This window comes from Brienomyrus brachyistius, chromosome 5 (genome assembly GCF_023856365.1).
Source record: "Brienomyrus brachyistius isolate T26 chromosome 5, BBRACH_0.4, whole genome shotgun sequence".
Taxonomy (NCBI): Eukaryota; Metazoa; Chordata; class Actinopteri; order Osteoglossiformes; family Mormyridae; genus Brienomyrus; species Brienomyrus brachyistius.
The window spans coordinates 34,858,418-34,882,069 of record NC_064537.1 but is presented as its reverse complement, the minus strand read 5'-3'; the positions used below and the strand labels follow the sequence as shown (position 1 = coordinate 34,882,069).

General features: G+C 38.3%; 1 protein-coding gene across 14 annotated transcripts; it reads right to left on the bottom strand.

Annotated features, from left to right (window-relative positions):
- Positions 1-1,491: 1,491 nt before the first annotated feature.
- On the bottom strand, positions 1,492-21,149 carry LOC125741782 (protein HEG homolog 1-like). Of its 14 annotated transcripts, XM_049013104.1 has the most exons (19): positions 20,903-21,149; positions 10,415-10,498; positions 10,206-10,289; positions 9,997-10,080; positions 9,788-9,871; positions 9,579-9,662; positions 8,353-8,617; positions 8,078-8,238; positions 7,862-7,969; positions 7,515-7,628; positions 6,347-6,453; positions 5,960-6,018; positions 5,608-5,741; positions 5,274-5,408; positions 4,111-4,153; positions 3,876-3,913; positions 3,552-3,639; positions 2,785-2,977; positions 1,492-2,140 (listed from the first exon to the last, which is right to left on the bottom strand). In XM_049013104.1, the coding sequence occupies exons 1-19, from the start codon at positions 20,970-20,972 to the stop codon at positions 2,027-2,029; spliced, it is 2,049 nt and encodes a 682-aa protein (XP_048869061.1). In that variant the 5' UTR covers positions 20,973-21,149; the 3' UTR covers positions 1,492-2,026. The 14 variants fall into 14 exon arrangements, with proteins under 14 accessions (XP_048869061.1, XP_048869064.1, XP_048869065.1 ...); XM_049013107.1 differs by lacking the exon at positions 9,997-10,080; XM_049013108.1 differs by lacking the exon at positions 10,206-10,289.
- Between the last annotated feature and the right edge of the window lie 2,503 nt (positions 21,150-23,652).

Genomic DNA, 23,652 nt, shown 5'->3' with positions numbered 1-23,652 from the left:
CTTAAAACAACACATTTAATTTAAAGTGTGGTATTACTTGTTTAAAACATCAGTGGCTATGTCCTGTGTGTTTTCATAGACAGAATGGCTTGTCGCCTCTTGACTTTTGTAAAGCAAAGTTATCCCTTAAGACACATTGTGCCACACAGTCTATACTTAGACATTTTTATCATGAATACAGTGTTGTGTAAAAGTACTTGCCAAGAAACCTACCTGATTTCTTCAGTAAGACTAGACACACCCAGGCTATCCCTGATTATCGCCAACCTTGTTGAATCTAAACATCCCATAAATAGAACATTTTCAGCTATCTGACACAGACCAAAAGGGCTCAGCAAGCAAAATAAATTTTGGCAGAGATGAGAAAGAAATTTAAGCAGCCTCGAAAGCATTGCAAAGCTATTTCTAAGGCTCTGAAACGCCAACGGACCACAGTAACAGCTGTAGAGAAAACCTGGAACAGTGGTGAGTCTTCCAAGGAGTTGCTGGCCTATCAACATTCCTCCAAGAGCACATTGACAGTTCATCCAGGTAATCTCAAAAGAACCTCACCAACATCTAAGGAACTGATGTGGGGATAACTGTGCTGCTTTAGGGCTTGGGCAACATGCCAGTAACAGATGGAACCACAAATCCTGCTCACATAGGTCATATGATGGATACAATTATTTAAAATGATCTAAAATCTGTGTGTGGTTTGAAAACATTTAGTGTAAGATATGTCGAATGTCATACCCGGCTCGTACGATCCTCGTGTGTGCCACGCCCCCTGATTATCCACGTGTGCTTCCCTGATCGTACCCAGCTGTGTCCGATTATTTTCAATCAGTCTTGTCTATTTGAGTCCATGTCTTACCATGTCTTACCAGGGTCTGTCATTGATGTTAGTTGGCGTCTGATGTATCCTGGTCCCCGTCTTTTGATTAAACCCCGTTTACCCCTTATTCTGCCTGCCTGCTTCCTGCTTGCCCACCTGCACGCTCGATCGCCCGCTTTTGATCGCTGCGATCGTGACATCAAATGAGGAAATTATTTTTCACAGCACTGTAGCTAATGATTTCAGTGTTTTTCTTCAGGAAATTACTGCAATGTATTGGACCAGAATTACATACTCTTTATGGGTCATTTTATTTTACCATGATATTAAATATACAGGTTATTAAAATAATTTGTTTTCATCTTCATATTTTTACTATTAAAAGCAGTAGGTTATTTACAAATATATGTTCATTTACATATATGTAGCATCTTTTTTACTTGGCAGATGGTTTTTATTCCATATGAAATTTTACTTTAATTTTACAGATGCTGAATCCTTGGAATCTTAGCATACCAAATAGAAAAAAAATGCACTTCGCACTGAATCTTTGCAGCTTTTAAACTGAAGCCTTTTGACATATAAGACAAAAAATGTATTAAATGTAAAAAATAAACACTCCCCACTGATTTAAGCTATCCCAAAACATCTTGGAAACACTTGATTCCAGAAGCTTTCTGTCTGATGATGTTTATTTTTGTTGTGTTCAGAATAACAAAAAAAATATCCATAAATAAAAACATTTATATTTAACAATCTTGTTATCTAACAAAGAACATCTTGCTATTTTGAGGCTTATTAACACTGCTCAAAATCTTGTCATTGTAGTACAAATTGTTGTGCTCTAAACCAGGAAACACTCCGAAATGGGATAAAGTCAAATGCAGTGAGTTGACTGTTTTTGCTGTTTCTTAAAAATAATAATTTTATGGGAAGAAAACATTGCAAAACTTTTTATGGATGACAAAAAGTATCTTTAAGGTAGCTATGGGAATAATACATATTTAAAACATATTCCAATGAAAGAATACTTGCAGATTTTAAATGTGTTACGCTTAGAAATGATAGAGAATACCAAGTTTTTCCCTGCCACTTTATACACAAGGTGAACCTATTTACACTGCCTTGCAAAGGTCTTCAGGAAGGCATGATGCTCCGTATACAAAGGGATGCTGTTCTGCAATAAGCATGGCCACTCTTGATGAGCTTCTACTTGCCATCTTCATCCTCATGAACAAAATATGGATTTTCCTGGCCTTGTACAAGGTGGGAGTACTTTGAAGTATTTCTGCCTGCAAAGTTCTTCAGGTCATCATAGTACCCCTGCAGGGAAAAAGTCATTTACTTTGTAATTCTTTTTGACCCCAATGGCAAAGGAAGAGGCCTTAGCAACATGGGCTAACAGCGAGAGTTTTTTAAAAAACCTGAGCTTCCTTAATCATCTACTGCAGTCATTTTACCTGCAGATAAAAATTATAACTGATAAATATTACTTAATAAAAAATATCTACTGTCTTTACTCTGTGGGTACTGTCCATGCACTTTGGCACTATATGCAGGTTGTGTCCACTATGATCTCACTACTGTATCCACCAGAATTTCCCCCTGGGATCAATCAAATTCATCTTTATCTTACTTAATTCTGGAATTTGACAGTGACCCGCTGAACTAAACCTGTAGTACTGGGGCACAGAGACCAGTAGCATAATAAAAAACCCTTTGACATGCCTTAGGCCGGCTGAATTTGGAGTTATTTGGGAAGGATATAGCTCTGTTCTGAAAATGGCTGCTTAAAAATCATTTCAAAGTACATAAAATTTTAACTTTTAACACTGAAGCTTGTTTTGTGGAAAAAAATACTACACGGGCCAAAAATTCCCACTCAGCAACAGTTGAACAGCACATACTTCCAAATCAAACTCCATGGTTTATAAAAAAAAGCGGCAATAGAAACATTGCCTTTTTACCCGTCTGCTTGGCACTTGTTCCCTGCCAGCCATGGGCCGTGCATTGCCGTTCTCTTTCATTTCCATTTCTGGCCGCTCCCAATGGTTGTTGGTGTTAGCTCGTGGGATCTTAGGGACGCCCTGATTGGGCCATGGCTCAGCAGCATTGGGACTGGAGTAAGGGCTGCCATAGTTATGACCTTTACTCGTAGTCCTGAAAGTGCATATTTCAGTGTTAGAATCACATGGCCTCTTTTGGGTAAGACAAAAGGAGGAGTCTAAAGCCATGTCAGGAGGGACAGTTCAAGGACAAGGGTAGAAGCTCAAAGACAAGGTGTTGAGTACAAAAATGAGGGGAGGGGTTTAAAAACTAGGGGAGGGGGTCAAAGACAAGGTGTGGAGTGCAAAAATGAGGGGAGGGGTTTAAAAACTAGGGGAGGAGCTTAAAGACAAGGTCTGGAGTGCAAAAATGAGGGGAGGGGTTTAAAAACTAGGGGAGGAGCTTAAAGACAAGATCTGGAGTGCAAAAATGAGGGGAGGGGTTTAAAAACTAGGGGAGTAGCTTAAATACAAGGTGTGGAGTGCAGAAATGAGGGGAGGGGTTTAAAAAGTAGGGGAGGAGGTCAAAGACAAGGGGAGGAGCTCAAGAGAATGGGTGCAGATTAATGATAATGAGAGGGGTTTAAAGACAATGGGCGAAGATCAAAGACAAGGGGAGGAGTTTGTAGAAATGCGGTCATGTTTGCAGAGACAAAGCAGCTGTTGGCAGGGTGAATCTGGGGCCGCACCTGCAGCAGATGATGAGCAGTGTGAGGAGTGTGAAGAGCAGCAGCCCCCCCAAGACACAGGAGATCACCACCACTGCCAGCAAGGAGGCTGCAAGCAGAACAGGGAACGGATAAGCTGTACTCCTAGCAGTGTTCGCTGAAAAAATACAGTTAAAACTCATACTGCACTAAAGAGGTATCCGCAAATGTAATTAATGAATTTGTTATATAAATATTAGGCATTGAAATGTTTAAAAGGGAGCACCTGTTTGAAATAAATCAACACACTACTGATAATACTCAAACATTGCTTTGCTTCAAAGAAAAACAGAAATACTAGCTTACAGTCACTGCAATTGAATCCTGAATAACCAAAGGGGCATCTGAAAGGCAAAAGTAGAACATTACAGAAAGCACCCTGGAATTCCCCATACATGCTTCACTATTATGGCTGTCAATGAATGATATCCAAATCTACTGCAAAAAAAATCCTAAATATTGCACTTGGTGCAATTTTGCTAAACTGCCACATGGTGGAGCCAGTTTTCAAAACAGTGGCAAGTTGCTCTGCAGTACTTACGAAACACATTTCCCATTTTTAGCTTTCTGACCACTTGGGCAAGCTGTGGAAACAAAAACATAACAAAGCTAAAACAAAAGCTGGACATGTAATGAGCAACTGCCAGATTGCCAGTCTAATTAATCTTCTTAGTTGCACATCACACCAGTGATACAGGCCTAACACTTAAATATAATACCACATTACTCAGCTGCTACATAGAGAAGCCACAAAGGAGTCATATTAAATATAACTGTATAAAACTTAAACCAATCTGATGTGCAAAGGTGTGTTTGATTTAACTCATTCACTTAAAATTGTCTAAATAGTGACATAATCAAAAACAAGTATAGAGCCTTGACTGAAATACAGTGGAAATGAGGTTAGGGTGGCATCTCAACTTGGCAGAGGAAGACTTGGAATCCAGGAATATAGTGATCTAAGTGCAGGCTTTTGTCTGGTTCTGTCTCCCCACACAAACAAACCCCAATATTTTTCTATAGCCATAAACCAATAAAAAGGGAGGACTGTCAGTGTGCCAGTGTAACAGGATGAAGCAGTGTGTGTCTGACCTGCTCTCCTTTACTCTCTGCCCTGAACGGGGCCCTACCAGTGTGCTGTTGGGGAGCATTACTGAAGATACTAAAGTCTAAATCAGTGTTTCCCAATCCAGTCCTCAGGGACCCACAGACAGTCCATTTTATTGCTCCGAAAAAAAAAGTGGACTGTCTGGCAGAGAACTTGGAGGGGGCAAAAACATGGACCGGCTATGGCTCCCTTAGGACTGGATTGGGAAACGCTGCTCTAAACAACTAGCCAGAGAAAACACCTTGTCTTCCTATCAGAGTAACAAGGTCTAAAAGGTTAAAAGACAGATGACGTACATTGCTGTCATTTAATTGCTTGGAATTTATCCCTATCTATGGTGCTTACAGTCTTACTTGCTTTGCACATTTTGACACCACTTGCACAATTCGAGCATGCACCAGACAGGACTCATTTACACAAAATTTATTATGGGTCGCTGGAACCTTTGTCCCAAGTTTGTTAATCTCACAACAGTACCCACACCTCCAGTGCTCTGGTCCATCAACACACCCACAAACAAATAACACTCAGGGAATGGTTCAACAGCAGACGTAAATAAACAAAATAGGACAGTAACGATATTATTAATAACTAACCTATGCAGTTCCTTGGTGAAAACAAAAAGGGCACATATTCATCCAGACAGGGACATGAGACGATTCCATTGTCAAACTGGCAATCGGCAGTATTACTGGCACAATAAGGTGGAGCAGAGTCACATGCACTTGTGGCTTCACAATCAATGGGGAACAAAAAATAGAACAGAAAGAAGTGTCAGTTATAATCCCAAAGTAGCTTTTTTTCATCCAATATGACATTCTGAGTATCAGTACACCCACAAATCCCTGAAACATTTTATTACATGACCAGCACTACTCAAACACTTGTTTTTCCACACTGCCTTTTCCTGAATCCCGAGATCACTCTCACCAGAGAAATTTGCATTCTGGAGTGGGTAGTCGTTTTTCTTGATAGCACTATCTATCTCTTTCAGGATCTCCTTCTCTGTGATGGAGGAGCTGTAATCAAATATATTCTCCAGATTCGCGATGATGCTCCCCTCCCTGCAGGCACAGCCACCAGATCAGCAAAATACTTTCTCATTTTCTCATTGTCGCTGCCAGATAACATGAAACACACATAATACGATTTCTGGACAGCAATACCTTTTTTTTTTATCAAGCAGCCATTAACTAAAAAAAGACAAAGTGCTGTCACTGAAGTACCTCTATTATGGGATTAATAACATTGCAATAATCAATTCAAGTCAAGAGTTACTCACTTGAGGCTGATGACTTTGGATTCAATATATCCGTTATTGTTATTTAACACCTTCGCCATCTACAGTGCACAATACACTGGTTACTCATTCATACCCTCTCAGCTCCCCACAAAGCAGAGAAATGATAATAAATAAAACATTTTCATATGCATCTGTTTAAACACTGCAAAATTGAGGTATGTATAAAATACAAACAGCTCAAATGTAGAATATAGTGAGGGACACACGCTTTAGCTGGTCCCAACACAGACACAAACTTTTTTAAATCGAACTCTGATCCGAAAAGGCAATACAGGAGTTAAATGTGGAGATATGTCTGAGTGTGTGTGTGTGTGTATGTGTGTGTGTATGAACACAGTGCATACTGAATGTACATATATGCATTACCGTTTCTGAGATGAGTTTCGCCATCTCTTTAAATTTTTCTGACTTTGTGTCAGACATACGGTTATCAAAGTCCAAACTCAAATGAAGGATGCCAGGAAATACTTTAGCTGCAATACAAATGGGAGAAACATACAATAACATACAATCAGTTCATCATGAGTGAGACTTGGTGATCATCTATGCACATCTATACTTAATGCATAACATTATTTATTTGTATATACACGGGAACCTGGTTCTGATCAGTCCTTAAACTTGCACATCCAGTGGGACACTGAACAATTTGTAAATACTGATTCACCGACTTGCACTATTGCTTATTTATAAAATCCATCCACCCATCCTCTACACCTGTTTGCCAGTCACAGGGGTGCAGAGCCTGGAAGCTATGTGAATTTGACAGGGAATAACCCAGGATCGGATGGCAAAACGAGGTACATATGCCATTCACACCTACAGGCAATTTGGCAGCTCTAGCCTTGATGTTGAGCATGTGCTCAGACCATGGGGGGAAACTGGAGCCCCTGGAGGAAACCCCCAACAACAAGGAGAAAACATGCAAACTGCACACACATAAAGCCAGGATGGCAACTTGAACCCTGACACCAGAAATGTGAGGCAACAGTGGTAAGCACTGCACCACCGTGCCGCCCTTTATTTAATCTAATTTATTTCTATTCTTGTTATTTTTCTTAATTTATTTTCTATGCTGTGTATGACTGTATGTACCAATACATATGCCTTGTAACTATGGGCATTCTGTTGTTCTGCTCCCCGACTCTGGAACTACTTACCGAAAGACATACGTCCTTTTGTCTTTTTAAATCTAAACTCAAAACACATCTGTTTAAAAGTGCCTACTCCCTGTGAATTCTTTTAGCTTTTTATACTGTTTTAGTTTTGTAATTAGTTTGTTTTTATTCTGATTGTACTTGTGTGCCCTGAAAGGCACCTTTAAAATAAAATGTATTAATACTGCCATGACAAATACATTCAGGTGAACCTGGCTTTTAAAGTGAGTTCTGATTCTGATGAAGAACATGATAAAAACAAAGGAATGGGACAAGTTCATTCTTTGTGTTTTTACACTTCAGTTGCATTGATCACATTTTTGTATACTTCCAAATAATGATATTAATTAACTAGGTAATCTATAATGAACATGTACCAATTATGCAGCTGCTCCCAGTGTAGAGCATCCCAGAGGGGCACTGGCAGGTGAAGTTTTCAAAGAGGTCCACACAGATGCTCTCAGAAGGACAAGGGTTGGACGAGCAAAGTCCTGATAGAAAATAACAAATACAGTCTGCTTAAAAAAGATATTCATGTTCAGTAACCTAGATAAATATTAAGTGGACGCACGTGCAGATTAATTAATGTATGTATCACTTTGGTACAGCCCCTTTCCACATAAATAAAGTAATATAACAAGATTATGCCATTAGTGAAACAGAATTCCCACGCTCAGTGCTGTCAAACTGATAACTAGCCATTAAATAAAGGCGGGATAACCACCTGGGGGGGTGGTAGTGTAGTGGACCTGGGTGGGTGCAGTGATAGAGATGGTCTTGGTCACTGTTGGTGAGGGAGTAGAGGTGCCGTCTCTGGTGGAGATTGAAGAGTCTTTTGCATGAAATATAATAAATAAAAATAAGCAAGCTCAATGGAAGAGCATAAATATGTACAAACAAGGCATGTCATGTGACTAAAACGGTAAGGCAGGGGATAGACCTGAAACAGTAAAAAATTCGGTACTGCTGATGAAATCAGTGCCACTTGGTTCTGTCAGATCTGTGAAAGTGCTGGAGATGGTACTGTGAGTGCTGGAATCAAGGGCAGTGCTCATTTCGCTTGTCGAAATGCTGTCTTTCGTTGCAGTGGTGTGCTCACTGCTACCTGAATGTTAAAAAAGAATCATATCTAGAGATTAAAAAACGTTCATCAGACTTGTAATTTATTCATCCAGATTAGATATGTCATGTCGCCATGTAAATGCAGTAGGACACTAGCCTGTAGGAGACGATGTCAGTGTTTCTGTGCTGCTGGTGTTATTGATGTCACTGGTTGGTTCTGTGCCATTGGGCTGGATGGTACTGGAGATGTTTAGTCCAGGAACAGAGGAAGTCTCCTCTGTTGGTGTGGGGGTAGCAGAAGTATTATTTGGGCTACCGGGATCATTAACATTGTAGAAGTGGTCAGGAGTAGTGGAAGTGTCATTTACTACTGGAGTGGAGGCTGAAGGGCTGCTTCGGCTTTCCGTTGTAATGGAATCTGCCGGGTAAAAAGGGGAAAAAAGGACACATTAAACACAACACAAGACACTGATCACACACACGCACACATAGACAAGTTTGTAATTACATCTTTGTGGGGACTCTCGGTTCATTCCTATGGGGAAAACTCTAATCCCAACATGACGACCTTAACTCCTACCAGGTACTAACCTTAACCATACGTAACCAAACAATTTTTGTTTTTTTGATTACATTGTTGTGGTCACCACGACGTCAAAATAACTGTTTTTTATTACACTGTGGGGTACATTTGGTCCCCACAATATAATATAAACATAATCCATACAGACACACAGACACATACAAATATATTTATGAACAGAATAATGGGATAATGCTATGTGATGCCACAGCAGGTGGAAGTAGTCAGCCTGGGTCCCCCCGAGAGGGTGGAAGTTCTATACTGGTGTGTGCGTGTGGGGGGGGGAGGGTGCTGCAAATAGGCAATACAAAAACAAATAACACAGCACAGGTATTTCCACATTTTTCATAAGCTTAATTCGGCTTATCGCAGGTCTCGCAGCAGGAACAATGTACAAAGAGAAGGGTCATTGAAGACTGAAAGGAGTTGAGTTATAAACATTCCCACACCTTTCCTTGGCCGTGTTTCAACCCACTCCTGTCCTTGTCTATACATGTGTGCTCTTTCATTGGTCAGCCAGGAAACAGATACATCACTGATTTCTCTTTCTTTATTTAGTAACTCAAAGAGGTTCTGTTACTCCTCAGTATCCTTTTTGCCTCACAGTTGTTCAAAGAAGGTCATCTAATAATTTTAATAGAAATTTGTCATATACATCGCAGTTGTATAAGTTTTAAATACATCCATCTGTGATACTCAGAAATTTCTTGATTCGGAGTATCTTATCTTGAAGTTACCTATATCCATCTAAGCTGAGAATAACACTAGAAAACCCAAAAAAAACTATGGCACTCACCTGTAGGGTGAGATGTCATCGAATGGGATTCTGGGGAAACTGCAGTGTGGTTGGCACTTACTGTCACTGGGTCAGTTGAGTAAGCTGAGTAACCAAAATTGTTTGGTTACTTAGAAATTTCTTGCTTCGGAGTATCTTATCTTGAAGTTACCTATATCCATCTAAGCTGAGAATAACACTAGAAAACCCAAAAAAACTATGGCACTCACCTGTAGGGTGAGATGTCATTGAATGGGATTCTGGGGAAACTGCAGTGTGGTTGGCACTTACTGTCACTGGGTCAGTTGAGTAAGCTGAGTAACCAAAATTGTTTGGTTACTTAGAAATTTCTTGCTTCGGAGTATCTTATCTTGAAGTTACCTATATCCATCTAAGCTGAGAATAACACTAGAAAACCCAAAAATACTATGGCACTCACCTGTAGGGCGAGATGTCATCGAATGGGATTCTGTGGAAACTGCAGTGTGGTTGGCATTCACTGTCACTGGGTCAGTTGAGTAAGCTGAGTAACCAAAATTGTTTGGTTACTCAGAAATTTCTTGATTCGGAGTATCTTATCTTGAAGTTACCTATATCCATCTAAGCCTAGAATAACACTAGAAAACCCAAAAAAACTATGGCACTCACCTGTAGGGTGAGATGTCATCGAATGGGATTCTGGGGAAACTGCAGTGTGGTTGGCACTCACTGTCACTGGGTCAGTTGAGTAAGCTGAGTAACCAAAATTGTTTGGTTACTCAGAAATTTCTTGATTTGGAGTATCTTATCTTGAAGTTACCTATATCCATCTAAGCTGAGAATAACACTAGAAAACCCAAAAATACTATGACACTCACCTGTAGGGCGAGATGTCATCGAATGGGATTCTGGGGAAACTGCAGTGTGGTTAGCACTCACTGTCACTGGGTCAGCGGTTCCAGCTTCAAATCAAAAGGCAACAGGAATCAAAAAAAAAATGTAGTAATATTATGTTATTTACACCCTTTTGGTTTGTTATACCTATAAGGCAAGATGTGATTAAGCTAACAGCCAGGCTGGGAAGAGACCTGATATCAAGTACCGCACAATTAGTGCATAAATAATGGGTGTAAACCAAACTCCGCTGATTACACTGACATTATCTAACACAGCATATCAGCTCCATAAACACTGCTGCATAATTTACAAGCACTAAGAGGTAAGATCATTAAGCAAGACGCAGAGACATCTATTCACCACTGTGAAAAACAGTAGCAATAGAAACTCTCCTATTGCCATTGTTCAAATTTGCAGAAGCGCCTCTCCCAGGTTCCCTCTCAATTCAGGAACAGCTGGGAGCGCAGCAGTGACATGCCACCTGGGTCATAAAGTAAGACGGCTACCCAGCTACACTTTGTGAAGCAGCATCGACCCGTCATCAGTCAGCACAGAAAACGTCTCTTAGTTTAAGAAGGACAACATGGGGGAAAGGGTTGCACAAATAACAGACTCTTATCCCACTCTCTCATCCGGAGCAGAACACAATTTAATCTGGACCATGTGACCCCCCCACCCCCATCATTCCTCAACAAATTCAAAAGTAAGAACCCTCCACTCAGCAAAATATATCATTGTCCTAAGAGAAATTAGTTGGGGATCCCTGTTTTAGAATATACATAAGAACTACCAGCAAACCCATTTTATGAATAGAAATATGTATAAACTCTCTCTGTATTCTCTCTATATTCTTAGTGACCCCACTGTGAATATTATATAGAGCACAGAGACAAAGCTGAATCTGTAAATATACAAAAAGATCCAGAAGTATATAACAAAGTATCACAAATTGAGTGAAACAGTCTTTTCACAAGGCAATCTGTCAGGAGAATCAGAACATCAAAAAGAACATGCACCGAATCATCCGTAATTTTAAGAGTGATAGAAATTAAGCATGCAGTAAAGCTTCCAATAAACATCAACAGTTTCGGCATTATAAGCGTTTGCAGAGAAAATCTGGGTGTGAAACTGGATATCTGACTGATGACTGATAATCCCCCCCTGCACTGACATCTGTGCCCTCCTCCTCAACCCCCTCATATATCCAGCAGCTATTGTCCTCAAAGTAAGGGTCTCCACAGGACAGAACAAGGCTTCATTGTAGTTGTTGACTGTCCAGTCTCAACTCAATGAGCATTAGTCCCAAGAGTACTGATAGCCCTTGGCCTACAATGAACAAGGGGGATTCCTAAAATTCAAAGAGCAGTGGAGTACCATTTCAGACTCTGCACTGTGCTCAAAGACATCTGAGGCAGTGAAGCATATCATACACTGCGTGTGAATGCATTTCCAACAATAGTAACTTACAGTCTACACTTAGGACTGCAGGCAGTACACAGTGTCAGTATGACACAGTCATGTGCTCTATGCCACTGATTTCATGGCTTCATGGATGGACCCATGTACTGATTTTCCATTAAATTTCTGCATAAATGCAAAAGCATTTATATCCAAGGTTAGGCTTGAATAAGGCTTTCCAATCCATGGCTAGTGGTGGAGGACTGGATAAGACCATTTAAGCTAAGGCTTTTTAAAATTGAAACTGGAAGGTCTCACACAACTGAAAAAAAGCCAGATAAAGCCAAACAGTCTGTTTGTTCCTCCCAGCAGCTTGGAAGCTGGTTTACATGGTTTATGAGAGTGTATTGTTAAAACAATCATTACCAGGTGTGCACCTGGCCTGAAGCATATTCATAAGCAGAGGATGAAGGCAAACTTCCAACAGAAACCACACCAGCAACACTCATCCGTTTCCCCAAAGAAGAATGGCAAGGAAAAATAACTGGTGTCTCCTCTGAGCAACCACAATGAATTCTTACCTTGACTTATACCTTGTGAGACCTTTTAGGCCAAAAAGCCTACCCAGGAACAAAAAAAGCACATTTGCTTCTTATACAGCATTTGAAGGTGTGTCTTACCTCAAAGCAATGAACTGGGCCTTGACTAAAGCATAAAGGCTCTTAAAAGTTAACTTTTTTTCGTAGAAAGAACAATGGCAGTGACTGTTATGATTATTATGTTTGCTTTTCATTGTTTTTTTTCCTGTAACTATCAGGACAATCCATGTTAATTCAACAAACGTAAGCCAATAGCCAAATAGAAGTTGCTGATACCGTGAAAAAAAATGAAACAAGCCATAACCAAGCCATGTACACGTAGCTTTTTTTTCTTTTTTTCTTTTTTGGTAACAGGGTAGAAAAGGCACCATATCTCAAAGAGAAGGTGTGTGTAATTTGCATGCCAAATTTCATGAAAAGAAAATGGTGATGCAAAAACTTGGAAATCTGTTGAATTAAAATTGAATGATCCAGTCCAAACTCATTTCTGGAAGCTTTACATGTGTACAATGTACTGCTTAGACAAGATTTAGCTGTGCCATGGAAAATACCATGACTATGACAACATAATGTGACTATGACTTGTTTTGCTCCTCCTGTAAACTAAGACAATGACTACTCAGGCTGCTCATGTTCTATTTAAGAATGTTATTGTTTTGAAATAGTCTCTTAGCCACACTGAACCACACCCTGAAAGTGTGCAGCGTAAGCACAAATAGTTTTGTCCTGGGACCTTTGGAATCTTTGCCAAACAGTTATTTCCTCATGAGAAAAAATATTTTTGTTTTTTGGGGTACCTCAGAAATGAAGAAAGATCCTGAAGATTACAATATCTGTCTAGTTATGCATCCATCATTAAATCATTTGTGTTAAGTGGGTCATTGTGGATTTGTAGATTAAAAGTATGAAATACAATAAAATGGAAACCCTTAATGATACAATTATAGGAATGCTTGTAATTTAATGAGATATAATTACATATTATCCATTTTTCCCTAAACTACTTATCCAGTGATGAATAATAGTAAGCCTGGATCCTGCCAGAAGATACAGATGACACACACTGTCAATGCAGGGTCCACATACAATCATTTGATACACACTGTCTATCACGGGGTCCGCATACAGTCATATGAAACACACTGTCTATCACAGGGTTTGCATATAATCACATGACACACACTGTCTATCACAGGGTCCGCATACAGTCATATGAAACACACTGTCTATCACAGGGTCCACATACAATCATATGAAACACACTGTATATTGCATGGTCCACATACAATCATATGATACATACTGCATATCATTGGGTCCGCATACAATCATATGATACACACTGTCTATCACAGGGTCCACATACAATCATATGAAACACACGGGGTTTGCATATAATCACATGACACACACTGTCAATCGCAGGGTCCGCATACAATCATATGATACATACGGCATATCGTAGGGTTTGCATACAATCACATAACACACACTGTCTATCGCAGGGATTGCATATAATCACGACACACACTGCCTATCACAGTGTCCACATACAATCACATGACACACACTGCCTATCACAGTGTCCACATACAATCACATGACACACACTGCCTATCACAGTGTCCACATACAATCACACGACACACACTGTCTATCACAGGGTTTGCATATAATCACATGACAGGCACTGTCTATCACAGTTTCTGCATACAATCATATGAAACACACTGTCTATTGCATGGTCAACGTACAATCATATGATACATACTGCATATTGTTGGGTCCGCATACATGACACACACTGCCTATCGCAAGGTCCGCATGCAATTATGGGTAGATAAAGATAAATAGCTGGAGGAAACTCAATTTCAGGTTCAAGATCTTACTGATATATTGAAACAGAACTTAATTTCTAAAAAAAATCAATAGATTGAAACGTTGATGCTTCCCTGTTTGTTAGAATGAGCATATTGTGCTTTAAGCCAATATGGAACTAGTATCAATGTGTTCAAGAGCTATACTGGACTATGAATTTCCCCAGGGTAAATGTCACACATACGTGCACACAGACAGATACACAGCATTCCCTCTCACGGAGAATCCACCCTGTCCCCAAACCATACAGGTTTTGATACAATCACAGATGGCTGTGTCACGTATATCAGGATCTGTGGAATCCATCCCAGTCTGGGAAACCCTCCATCAAAAGCAAATCATTCATTCTTTTCTCACTTACTCTCCAACATGGCAGTCTGCATGATCCTTTGCAGATTACCAAACAAGAGTACTATAATAGCAGTTAAAAACCACAAAGAACCACTTAATAGAAAGAGGTGTCAGACTTTGAATGGTAACCTGCAAACTCAACCCAGAATATGTCAGACAATTATTTCATTAGTCACACCAACACAATGTAGCAACATTGTCCATCAGGAAGAATTTCTCTTCATCAGAGTGAGAAGCGATACGTATTGATTAATGATGTTATTTATAAGGAAATCAAATTATTGTTAAGCAATGTGTTAAGCCATACAAATACAGAAGCTATACATCAATAGAATTGTATAATCTTGATAAGTTTAATAAACAGTGATACATTTATCCATCCATTTTCCAAACCGCTATCCTATTGGGTCGGGGGTAAACAGTGATACACTGTGTACTATACACAATCCATTGGTCAAACTGATAGAAGTGAAAGTGTGATAAGGAGTAAGGAGCCTCTAAAAACAGCTAAAATGATCAAGAGGAATTGTCTTTGTGAAATGTACATAAAAATGGGGTAAACACACAAAAAAATGTAGATCTAGGAATTTCCATTCATACTTTCAAACCACTAATATATTGTCATTGGGGACATTAAAGATTCATCTGACTAAATTCTTGTCTAGCAATTGCAGAACAAAATACAGAGAGATTCATTTTTACAGTTTCAGTAGAGAAAATGTGTGTTTGATGATGTATCTGGAAATATAAAGAGAGTGTATGAAAGCATTAAATGCTGAGTCATATACCATAAGACTTCCCTGAAGTTAGAGCTGACCACGTAAGGTCACTGTAAGGACATGAACACTTTGTGCTCAAGCACACGTTAACAAACTTTAATATTAAGAGCAGTTTGCGAAATGCAAAAGCACAAGCCTGGTACCGAAAGCCACCTTACACTTCCTGTGCACAGTGTACACAGTGTATAATGTACACAGACACAAACTAAACTTACGTGCGTCATATTGATACAGGCAAAACACAAAAAGAATGGTACCTCTGAGGTTGATCTTAAGAGCATAAAGTATTTTAAGTAGTTTTACAAAACAACAGAGCATTTAGACTACATTTCTTTTTTTGGAATACTTTACTATTTAATAATATTGTGATGACACTATTCTGTCCAATAACTATATCATAGATGTTGCAAAGAGCACAGACTGCAAGCAGACTACAGCTATTGCTTTCCAGAGTTTTTCTTATGGAAAAAGAAATAAATTTCATCGGAAAAAAATCAATAAAGTAATCAATAAAACTCGCAATCATAAAAAACAGATTTTTTTGCCAGTGGTTCTTGGACATATTCTAAAATAATACTGCTTGAAACACAGTATTTAACTGCCCATCGATATGGGAACTTGAAGTTGAATTTGACTAATATTGATGTATCACGCATTTACACAACATTAATGCAAGCTTCCACCGTTGCCAAGGGAACATCTCCGACTTGCACAGAAGGATTAGACTGAATTCCCGAAATACTTCTCTCCAATCAGGAAGTGTTGAACTTTTGATTAAAGGACACTGAGAGAGAAAGGGGCAAAGGTTATAGTCTACTCAGCTGAATAGCCCCAACTACTGAATGCCCTCGTGCATTCGCGCTTCGTGATTCGCGAATTCACAGATCCGTGAAAATTTCATTGGAATTGAACTTATTTGCATCAAGGATTATTTTTGCACATCTGCGAAATTGTTGAAAAATCCTACAGAAGTGTTTATGTTTAATTCTCGTAGTAGGTAAGTTTTCATGCTTTTAAGTGTAAAATTGGTAATAAAATTTAGTTAATGAAGATTCTACTGTTTTTGGGGAAAGTTCAAGACATACAATATAAATCAGTTAAAATCCCTTAAAAAAACATGGCTTTCTTATGGAAACGTTCCTTTTTATGTACATACTGTACTGTGCCTTTACAAGATGCAAATCCCATTCGCGAAGTTTATTCCCTTTGGAACTCTCATGACCTGCTCGTCCGATCCTCCCATATGCCACGCCCCCACATATACCTCGTGTGGAATCCCAGTGTAATCAGCTGTTTCAAGTTGCTGTCATTAGTCCTGTGTATTTCAGTCTGCATTAACGAATGTTTCCCGAGTCCAGTCATTAACATCATTTTGAGTTTCCCGCCTGTTCCGTTGTCCTGCTTTCATTAAACCCAGTGTTCCCCGATTCCTTGCATCCTGTACCTGCTTCCCCGTTACAGGAACGCCAATGGTTACATAAATATTACAAAACAGTTCATCTATCATTTTGCAATAGGAAATTAACGTAACACGTTAACGTAAATTCAACGCACAAAAAGGTGCTAATGTTTACTTACATAGCAAATGCATTCCGGGTTTCCCTTTCGAGATGCATTTGCTATAAACACTGAAAGGGTTGGTTTTTAAAGGTAATGTATTAAGCTAACTTTTAAATTAAAGTGTTTTGGGAGCATATTTAGGGTTTACACTATAGAAATAAGCCCATATAAAATTTTTTGTGACTCTACCAATCATACGCGAATCCTCCTCATTCTTGACGGGTTCTGGAACATAACCTCGCGAATGTCCGAGGTCTTACTGTATTAAAATACCCTTTAATGGAGGATAATGTCAAAGTCTGCAGTTATATCTTAGTACAGTCAGTTTAATGCTGCATTTATTTTCTATTTTCCTAGTTGCAACACACTGCCGGTTTGTTAATGAAAATCCTTCTGGATCCTTAACTCACGCTTGCCTGTCTGACCCCTGTTTCAAGATACCTTTAGGAATTAATGACCTTGTCAGGTATGGTGATCATAGTCCCACAAGTCCGGTGATACCAGCATTATTCCTGGCCCTTTCACAGTTCTCCTCCCAATACTGGCCACATTCAATGAATTATTTGTTGAGAGGGGAGCACTGCAACCAAGACATTCTTTATGTAGTCAGTAACGCTTCTAATCTTTTTGATTGAGACTTCCTATCCTGTAGAGCATCCTGTGAGGCCTGTAGAGGGGCAGTATTCCTTGCTCCAATATCATTCACAAAGGTTGTGTTCTCTCAGAAGTCTGAATGCTCATTTTAATAGTCACCATGAAGCTATAGCCCCTTATTCGGAAAACAGACCACAAGTAAATTTTCCCTTTCTATTTGGTACTAATGAGTGATGTTAATTTCCATCTCTAATACACTTCCTGCACAGCACTATAGTGTCAGTTCTAAGACTTGTCATCTGACAAACAAGCCTGTCCAATTCGTTTAACTCAGGAATCAAGGGCTTTTTATAAAACACATTTTAAGTCTCTATGAAGGAACCACTGGTCTAATTGTAATAATTATATTTAAAATTTGAATGGGTAATAAATAAAACTCAAAATAAAATTCAAAAACCCAAAGAGTTCATTCAATGCGTTCAACGCCCAGGCAGTCATATGTAATACGATTCAAAAGTATCTATCCAAGTTCATCATTCAGTAATAAAGCGAATAATGTTTTGCAGTTTAACAGTTAACAGTAAAATCTTAGTTTCTTAGACAAACTGCTGTCTGAGGGATGAAAGACAGGCAGACAGACAGGCACATAGACAGACACACAGGCAGGCAGTCTAGCTAACAGTACAGCCCACTTAAAACTGGAAGTCTTTCTGGAGCTTTTCTACGCACGAAGGGTAAAGCAGCTGACGATGTGAAGCTGGAAAGAGACACTGATTGAGGCTTTAACTGGAAATCCTGAGGAACAACACCAAGCTCTCTAAACAGATATGTAAGTGTCTGTTAAGTAACTAGAAACAATTGCTGTACAATGCCAAATAATTCAGCTGTATTTCACATGGCATGACAGCACTGTTGACACAATATGAGGTTATCATTACAGTACTCAGAAAGATCTAAGCCTCAAAATAATACACTTATTGTTCAAAGACTGAGGCTTCAGCAGTACCGTCGGTTCTGTTTTCATTAAGCCCCAAAGGGAGGACTGAGAATGGAAATAACAATGACATCAACAATAGAAAATAAACTTAAAGAATCCCCATCACTACATTTCTGTAAAAAAAGGAAAAAAAACTGAAAAATTTAAAAGTAAATATATCTTTTGTTTCATGAATTTACACTGCCTGACCAAAAAAATTTATATTTTTTTTGACCGCCTTTAGCTTTGATTATGGTGCACATTTGTTGATGCATTGTTTCCACATGCTTAAGCTTATCTCAACACTTTTTTCCTTCCAGATTTTCATTATTTTTTTTGTCAAGATCTTGTATTGAGGATAGGGTTAGTTGAACCACTCCATAGTCTTCTTTAACACATCTCTAAGACTCACAGTCAAACTTACGACTGTGGTGGCCAATTCATGTGTGAAAATGATCCCTCATGCTCCCTGCAGCATTCTTTGACAATTCCAGCCTGATGAATCATGGCATTATCATTCTTGAATATGTCCGTGCCATTAAGAAAGAAAAAACAATTGATGGGGTAACCTGGCTGTTCATTAGTTTTAGGAACTCATCTGACTTCACTTTATTGCTGCACAACATTGCTGAACTGTTATACTGATCTGCTCAATGGCTCTTAATCGCATACTAATTTAAATTCTTAAACTTTTTTTTGGCCAGGCAATGTAGATACACAGACACAGCAGTATTCCTCAGCAGACGAGCATATGGCAGAGCTCAGTTACAGGCTGTCCTTGGGAGTTTTTCCTCACTTGTCAAACACTTCACTTATAAAAGTCTAAATGTGATAATGATAATATATTGTTATCTGAAGTAACAAATGTTTAGTTAATAAGGCAGCACAGAAAAAAGGTCAGAAGAAAGTCACACTGTTGGCAGCTTTTAAAACTGTAATCTGACAGTCAGCAAAGGACTGGAGTTGGTGCTTTAGAAATGAAGCATGCTTCACTGATTATACCCACTGATGCTGATGATCAAGAAAGTTTCCTCAGTGCTCAGTCAGCAGTAACATAAGAGTTCATTGCCATGGAGACAGCTCAGATTTAAAAGTGGATTAAACAAGTGTTGAGAACTATTTCTGCTAAATCAAATGTGTGACCACATGCTTTTTCATTTAACAAGCTACAATAATCCCTGTAGTTATAAAGGCATTAGATCATAATGCTTTTTCTTTGAATTATGATTTAAATAGATCGACCCAGTCTTAAATTCTGTATAAAACACATTCCTTGATAAGTAAAACCATGTAGTTAATACTAACATTGTTGCTTGGCTTGTATTGATTGATTAAAATTATTGAATCATTTCAATAATTACTTTTGCACTTGAGCAAAATTATACTTTACTATAAATTTTCCTGCAATATTTGAATATTCTATTCAAATGGATATTAGATCAGTTAAAATGTAATAAAGGACGTTCTTATTTTGCCTTATTTCAACCGCCTGAAAGTTTGAAATAGTAACTCAAATGAAAGTTTAATAAGATTACAGTAAATGAACAAACAGCATAATTATGTACACACTCAAAAATGTACATTACCTGAAATAATGATGATGAATATGTTATGTTAGTGCTTACTGGTGGCCCCCCACAAATGGCGGAGTATTTATGTCGTACGTCTGAAATGGTCAAAGGTCCCAAAATGGGCTGAAATTTAGCTTTCAAATTCAGGAACTCTAAGCGGACTGCAGTCATTGTTATGAAACCGTGCTCGTAATCCCCCCCCCCCTTCCAAGACACACACACACACACACACACACACACACGGAGGTTTCTAAACATATCGTTGTGGGGACTCTACATTCAATTCTGTGGGGAAAACTCTAATCCTAACATGACGACCCTAACCCCTACCCAGCCCTAACCTTAACCGTAAGTAATCCAACAAAATTTGAGACTTTTATCATTTTTTTGTTTTATGATTGCAGTCACAGATATTTGTGGGGACTTGAAAAATGGTTCGCACAACGTCAAAATGTTTTTATCATATTGTGGGTCCCTACAATGTAATATATACATAATACACACATATACACACATACACACACAGACCTTTTAACACCTTTTAGGAGTATTGCCCACTAGGTCCCAGAGATAGTTTAACTAGGCCTATCCACGCAAAAAAGGTGATCACTAAATAATTAATCATGCAGAAAATGTTATACAATGACATAGCATACCTTAAATTTAGTGATAATCATGTAATGTAAAGCAATCTCTTGACAATTCCTTTTTCCGCCTTTTCTTTGTCCGTTCAGTTTGCTATTGGTTAACAATTCATGCTTACCTGTATTATTGGTCTGTCCATAAATCGTTGTTACTAATGCGAAGTGGAATAAGAACATTAACGTATTCATAATTTAGAAAAAAATAAAAACGTAAATTTACAAAAACTTTATTCTTAAAAGAAAAAACTAAATAAGAAAAATCAGCAGTTGCTTAGTTTAGTTTCTTTTTTCTCTCTGTGACAAAATCCTCTCTGATTGTCTCCTATTTCTTATCGGTGCGAAATGTGAAGCTGGTCCAGGTGTTTCAAGCTTTGAGCACTTGAGTAACTGACGCCAGACCACTCCCTCCTGGGTGGTGCTTACTGGAATAGCTGATGTATTAACTTTGTGAAACACATGCTTTTATTTTGCCATAAAACATCATGATAAACATATTTTGTACCTTTATGACCATATATGTCATTTTTCATGAAGTGTTGTATGGTAATTGTGATGTTTGCAGATAGGCTACTTAACTTATTTAAGGAAACAGGGCTATATAAACATTTATAAACAAGTGAGAAATAACTGTACAGAAATGATGAGTACTTAGAGTACTTAAGTGTCAGTATTCAGCTACAGCTAAGTGTCAGTTCTGTTAAATACTCTTTGGCCAACAGACCTACAATGTGTGTGACAAAGATTTTAGAAATTTTTTACATAAGTTTTCTGCGAATCTAAGTCTGTATTTTCATGGGAATTGCTTTAAATGTGAATTGCTTAATACTGTACTGTTAAAATGTAATGGGAATTATGCCAGTTTTTCTGCTTATTTGAATTGTTTACTACAGGAACCATCACTTGGGGGGAAGGAGTATTAACACAGTTTTAATAATTAGTAACAAATTTGCCACTGTTTAAATGAATGGAATGCATTAAACTATTATTAACTGTTCATGATTGCATTTATCATCCGTTGCGGATGGTGAAATTACTAAGGATTGACAATGACTTGACATGACTTAAGACTTGACTGGAAGGTTAGGACTTATTTGTGACTTGTGCATATGTGACTTAGTTCCATATCTGATTATAAGTAAATTATAAATTATAAGTAGATCTAATTATGATCCAACCAAATGACATTGACAAGGAATTCTGAGAATTTCAATGTACTGTTACTTCCATCGCTGTTATGGGCCTTATCAACTGGACATATTTTCAAAACAAACAACAGAAAATGTGTAATACATTAACAACCGTTAATAATAAATTCACAAGGAAGCATTTCAAAAAGATGGTCAAAATTAGTCATCTCATGTTAAATTACACGGCTGGATTCATATTTAGTTAATGTGTTACACTGGATTATAGTTAAATATGGTTTGTAGTTAAAGATGAATCTATCTCCAGGAAAACAAAGGGGGAGTGAACATTAAAGCAGCTAAGCAGGTCTGAAAGAGACCAGCACAGGAAACAGTGAGGAACAGTCTGAATAGTTCTCATATTTCCAATCCCTTTCATACTTTAAGGCATTTGCAGTATTCTGATCTTTCTATTTTATAGTTTTCAAAATCACAGTTAACATTTAATTAATCCCACAAATACCAGCTGCATTCAATGGATGCAGTTTTTAGTAGTTTTGAATGATGGAAACTATGGAACAAATTACAAGAAAATAGTCAGCTCTGCCCAGAACTTTATAAGAATAGGGGGATTTTCAAAGGCATTTGAAATGACAAGTGGGTGAATGGATGGATGAATATGAAACTTCATCCATCCATTGAACAAGCTATAAATGGGTGTGGAGTGATTAAAAGTGAGTAATATTAAGGAACAAGGAAGTGAGACAAAAGTGTGTACTGAAATATGAACGTCTGGTTTCTTGAATGATTTATATCTTTATTGTCATGCATAATTGTGAAAGACTAGGCTGAGTGGTAAAGTGGCAAAGTCCACTTGAATATATATGGCAGTATGTGTACTCTGAGATCACCACTCAAGGAAGCTACGCACATTATGCCTTTCACATCTACAAGGGTAGAAAATTAGCTTCTGTTCATCCACCCATCTTCCATACTGCTTAACCATTAAAAGTCTTGGCAAGCGTGGAGAGTGAACCAGGAAACAGGACAGACAGGGTGCAGCAAGGGCATAATGACACTCCATCATAGGATACACAATGCACAGTATAAATGCTGCCGATGTGGTCGCCAGGAACATCAACCTGACGGAACCTAATAAACAACTGGAGACTGAGTCGCTGTGCCTGTGATCAGAAGGTCATCAGTTAAAGCTCAACCTTGGCAGAATAATCACATGTCCGTGGGTCCTTGAACAAGGCCCTTAACCCCCAGCTCCACGGGCACTGCTGCAGGTGGCCTGTATGTGCTGTGGGCAAAGAGAGAATTTACAAGAATTTGATATCATCAAAGTGTCATCATGACTTATTTATTTATGTTATTAAATGTGTATTGAAATGAAATATAAAACTGAAATGTTCACTGTTTTCGGAATATAGTATGAGGCATATTTATGCTTTCCTATATAAAGTAATTAAAAATGTTCAGGAAAAAAAGCTATAAAAAGCATATTTTGTACCAACTTTATTTATTAATAAAAAATGTAACAAAAAAAACAATACAAACTTGTTTTGTAAGTGGTTTAGTTGCCACGTCACTGTGATTCACGTCAACAACAGAAGATCTTGACAGCGGTTAACATAATTAATAAGTCAGAAATAATGAACTTGTAGTCTTACAATACATTGCAACATTTCTGAGAGTAATGCTCTCATGTTCTGCGGCTGGAAATTCATATCCTGTTTTAA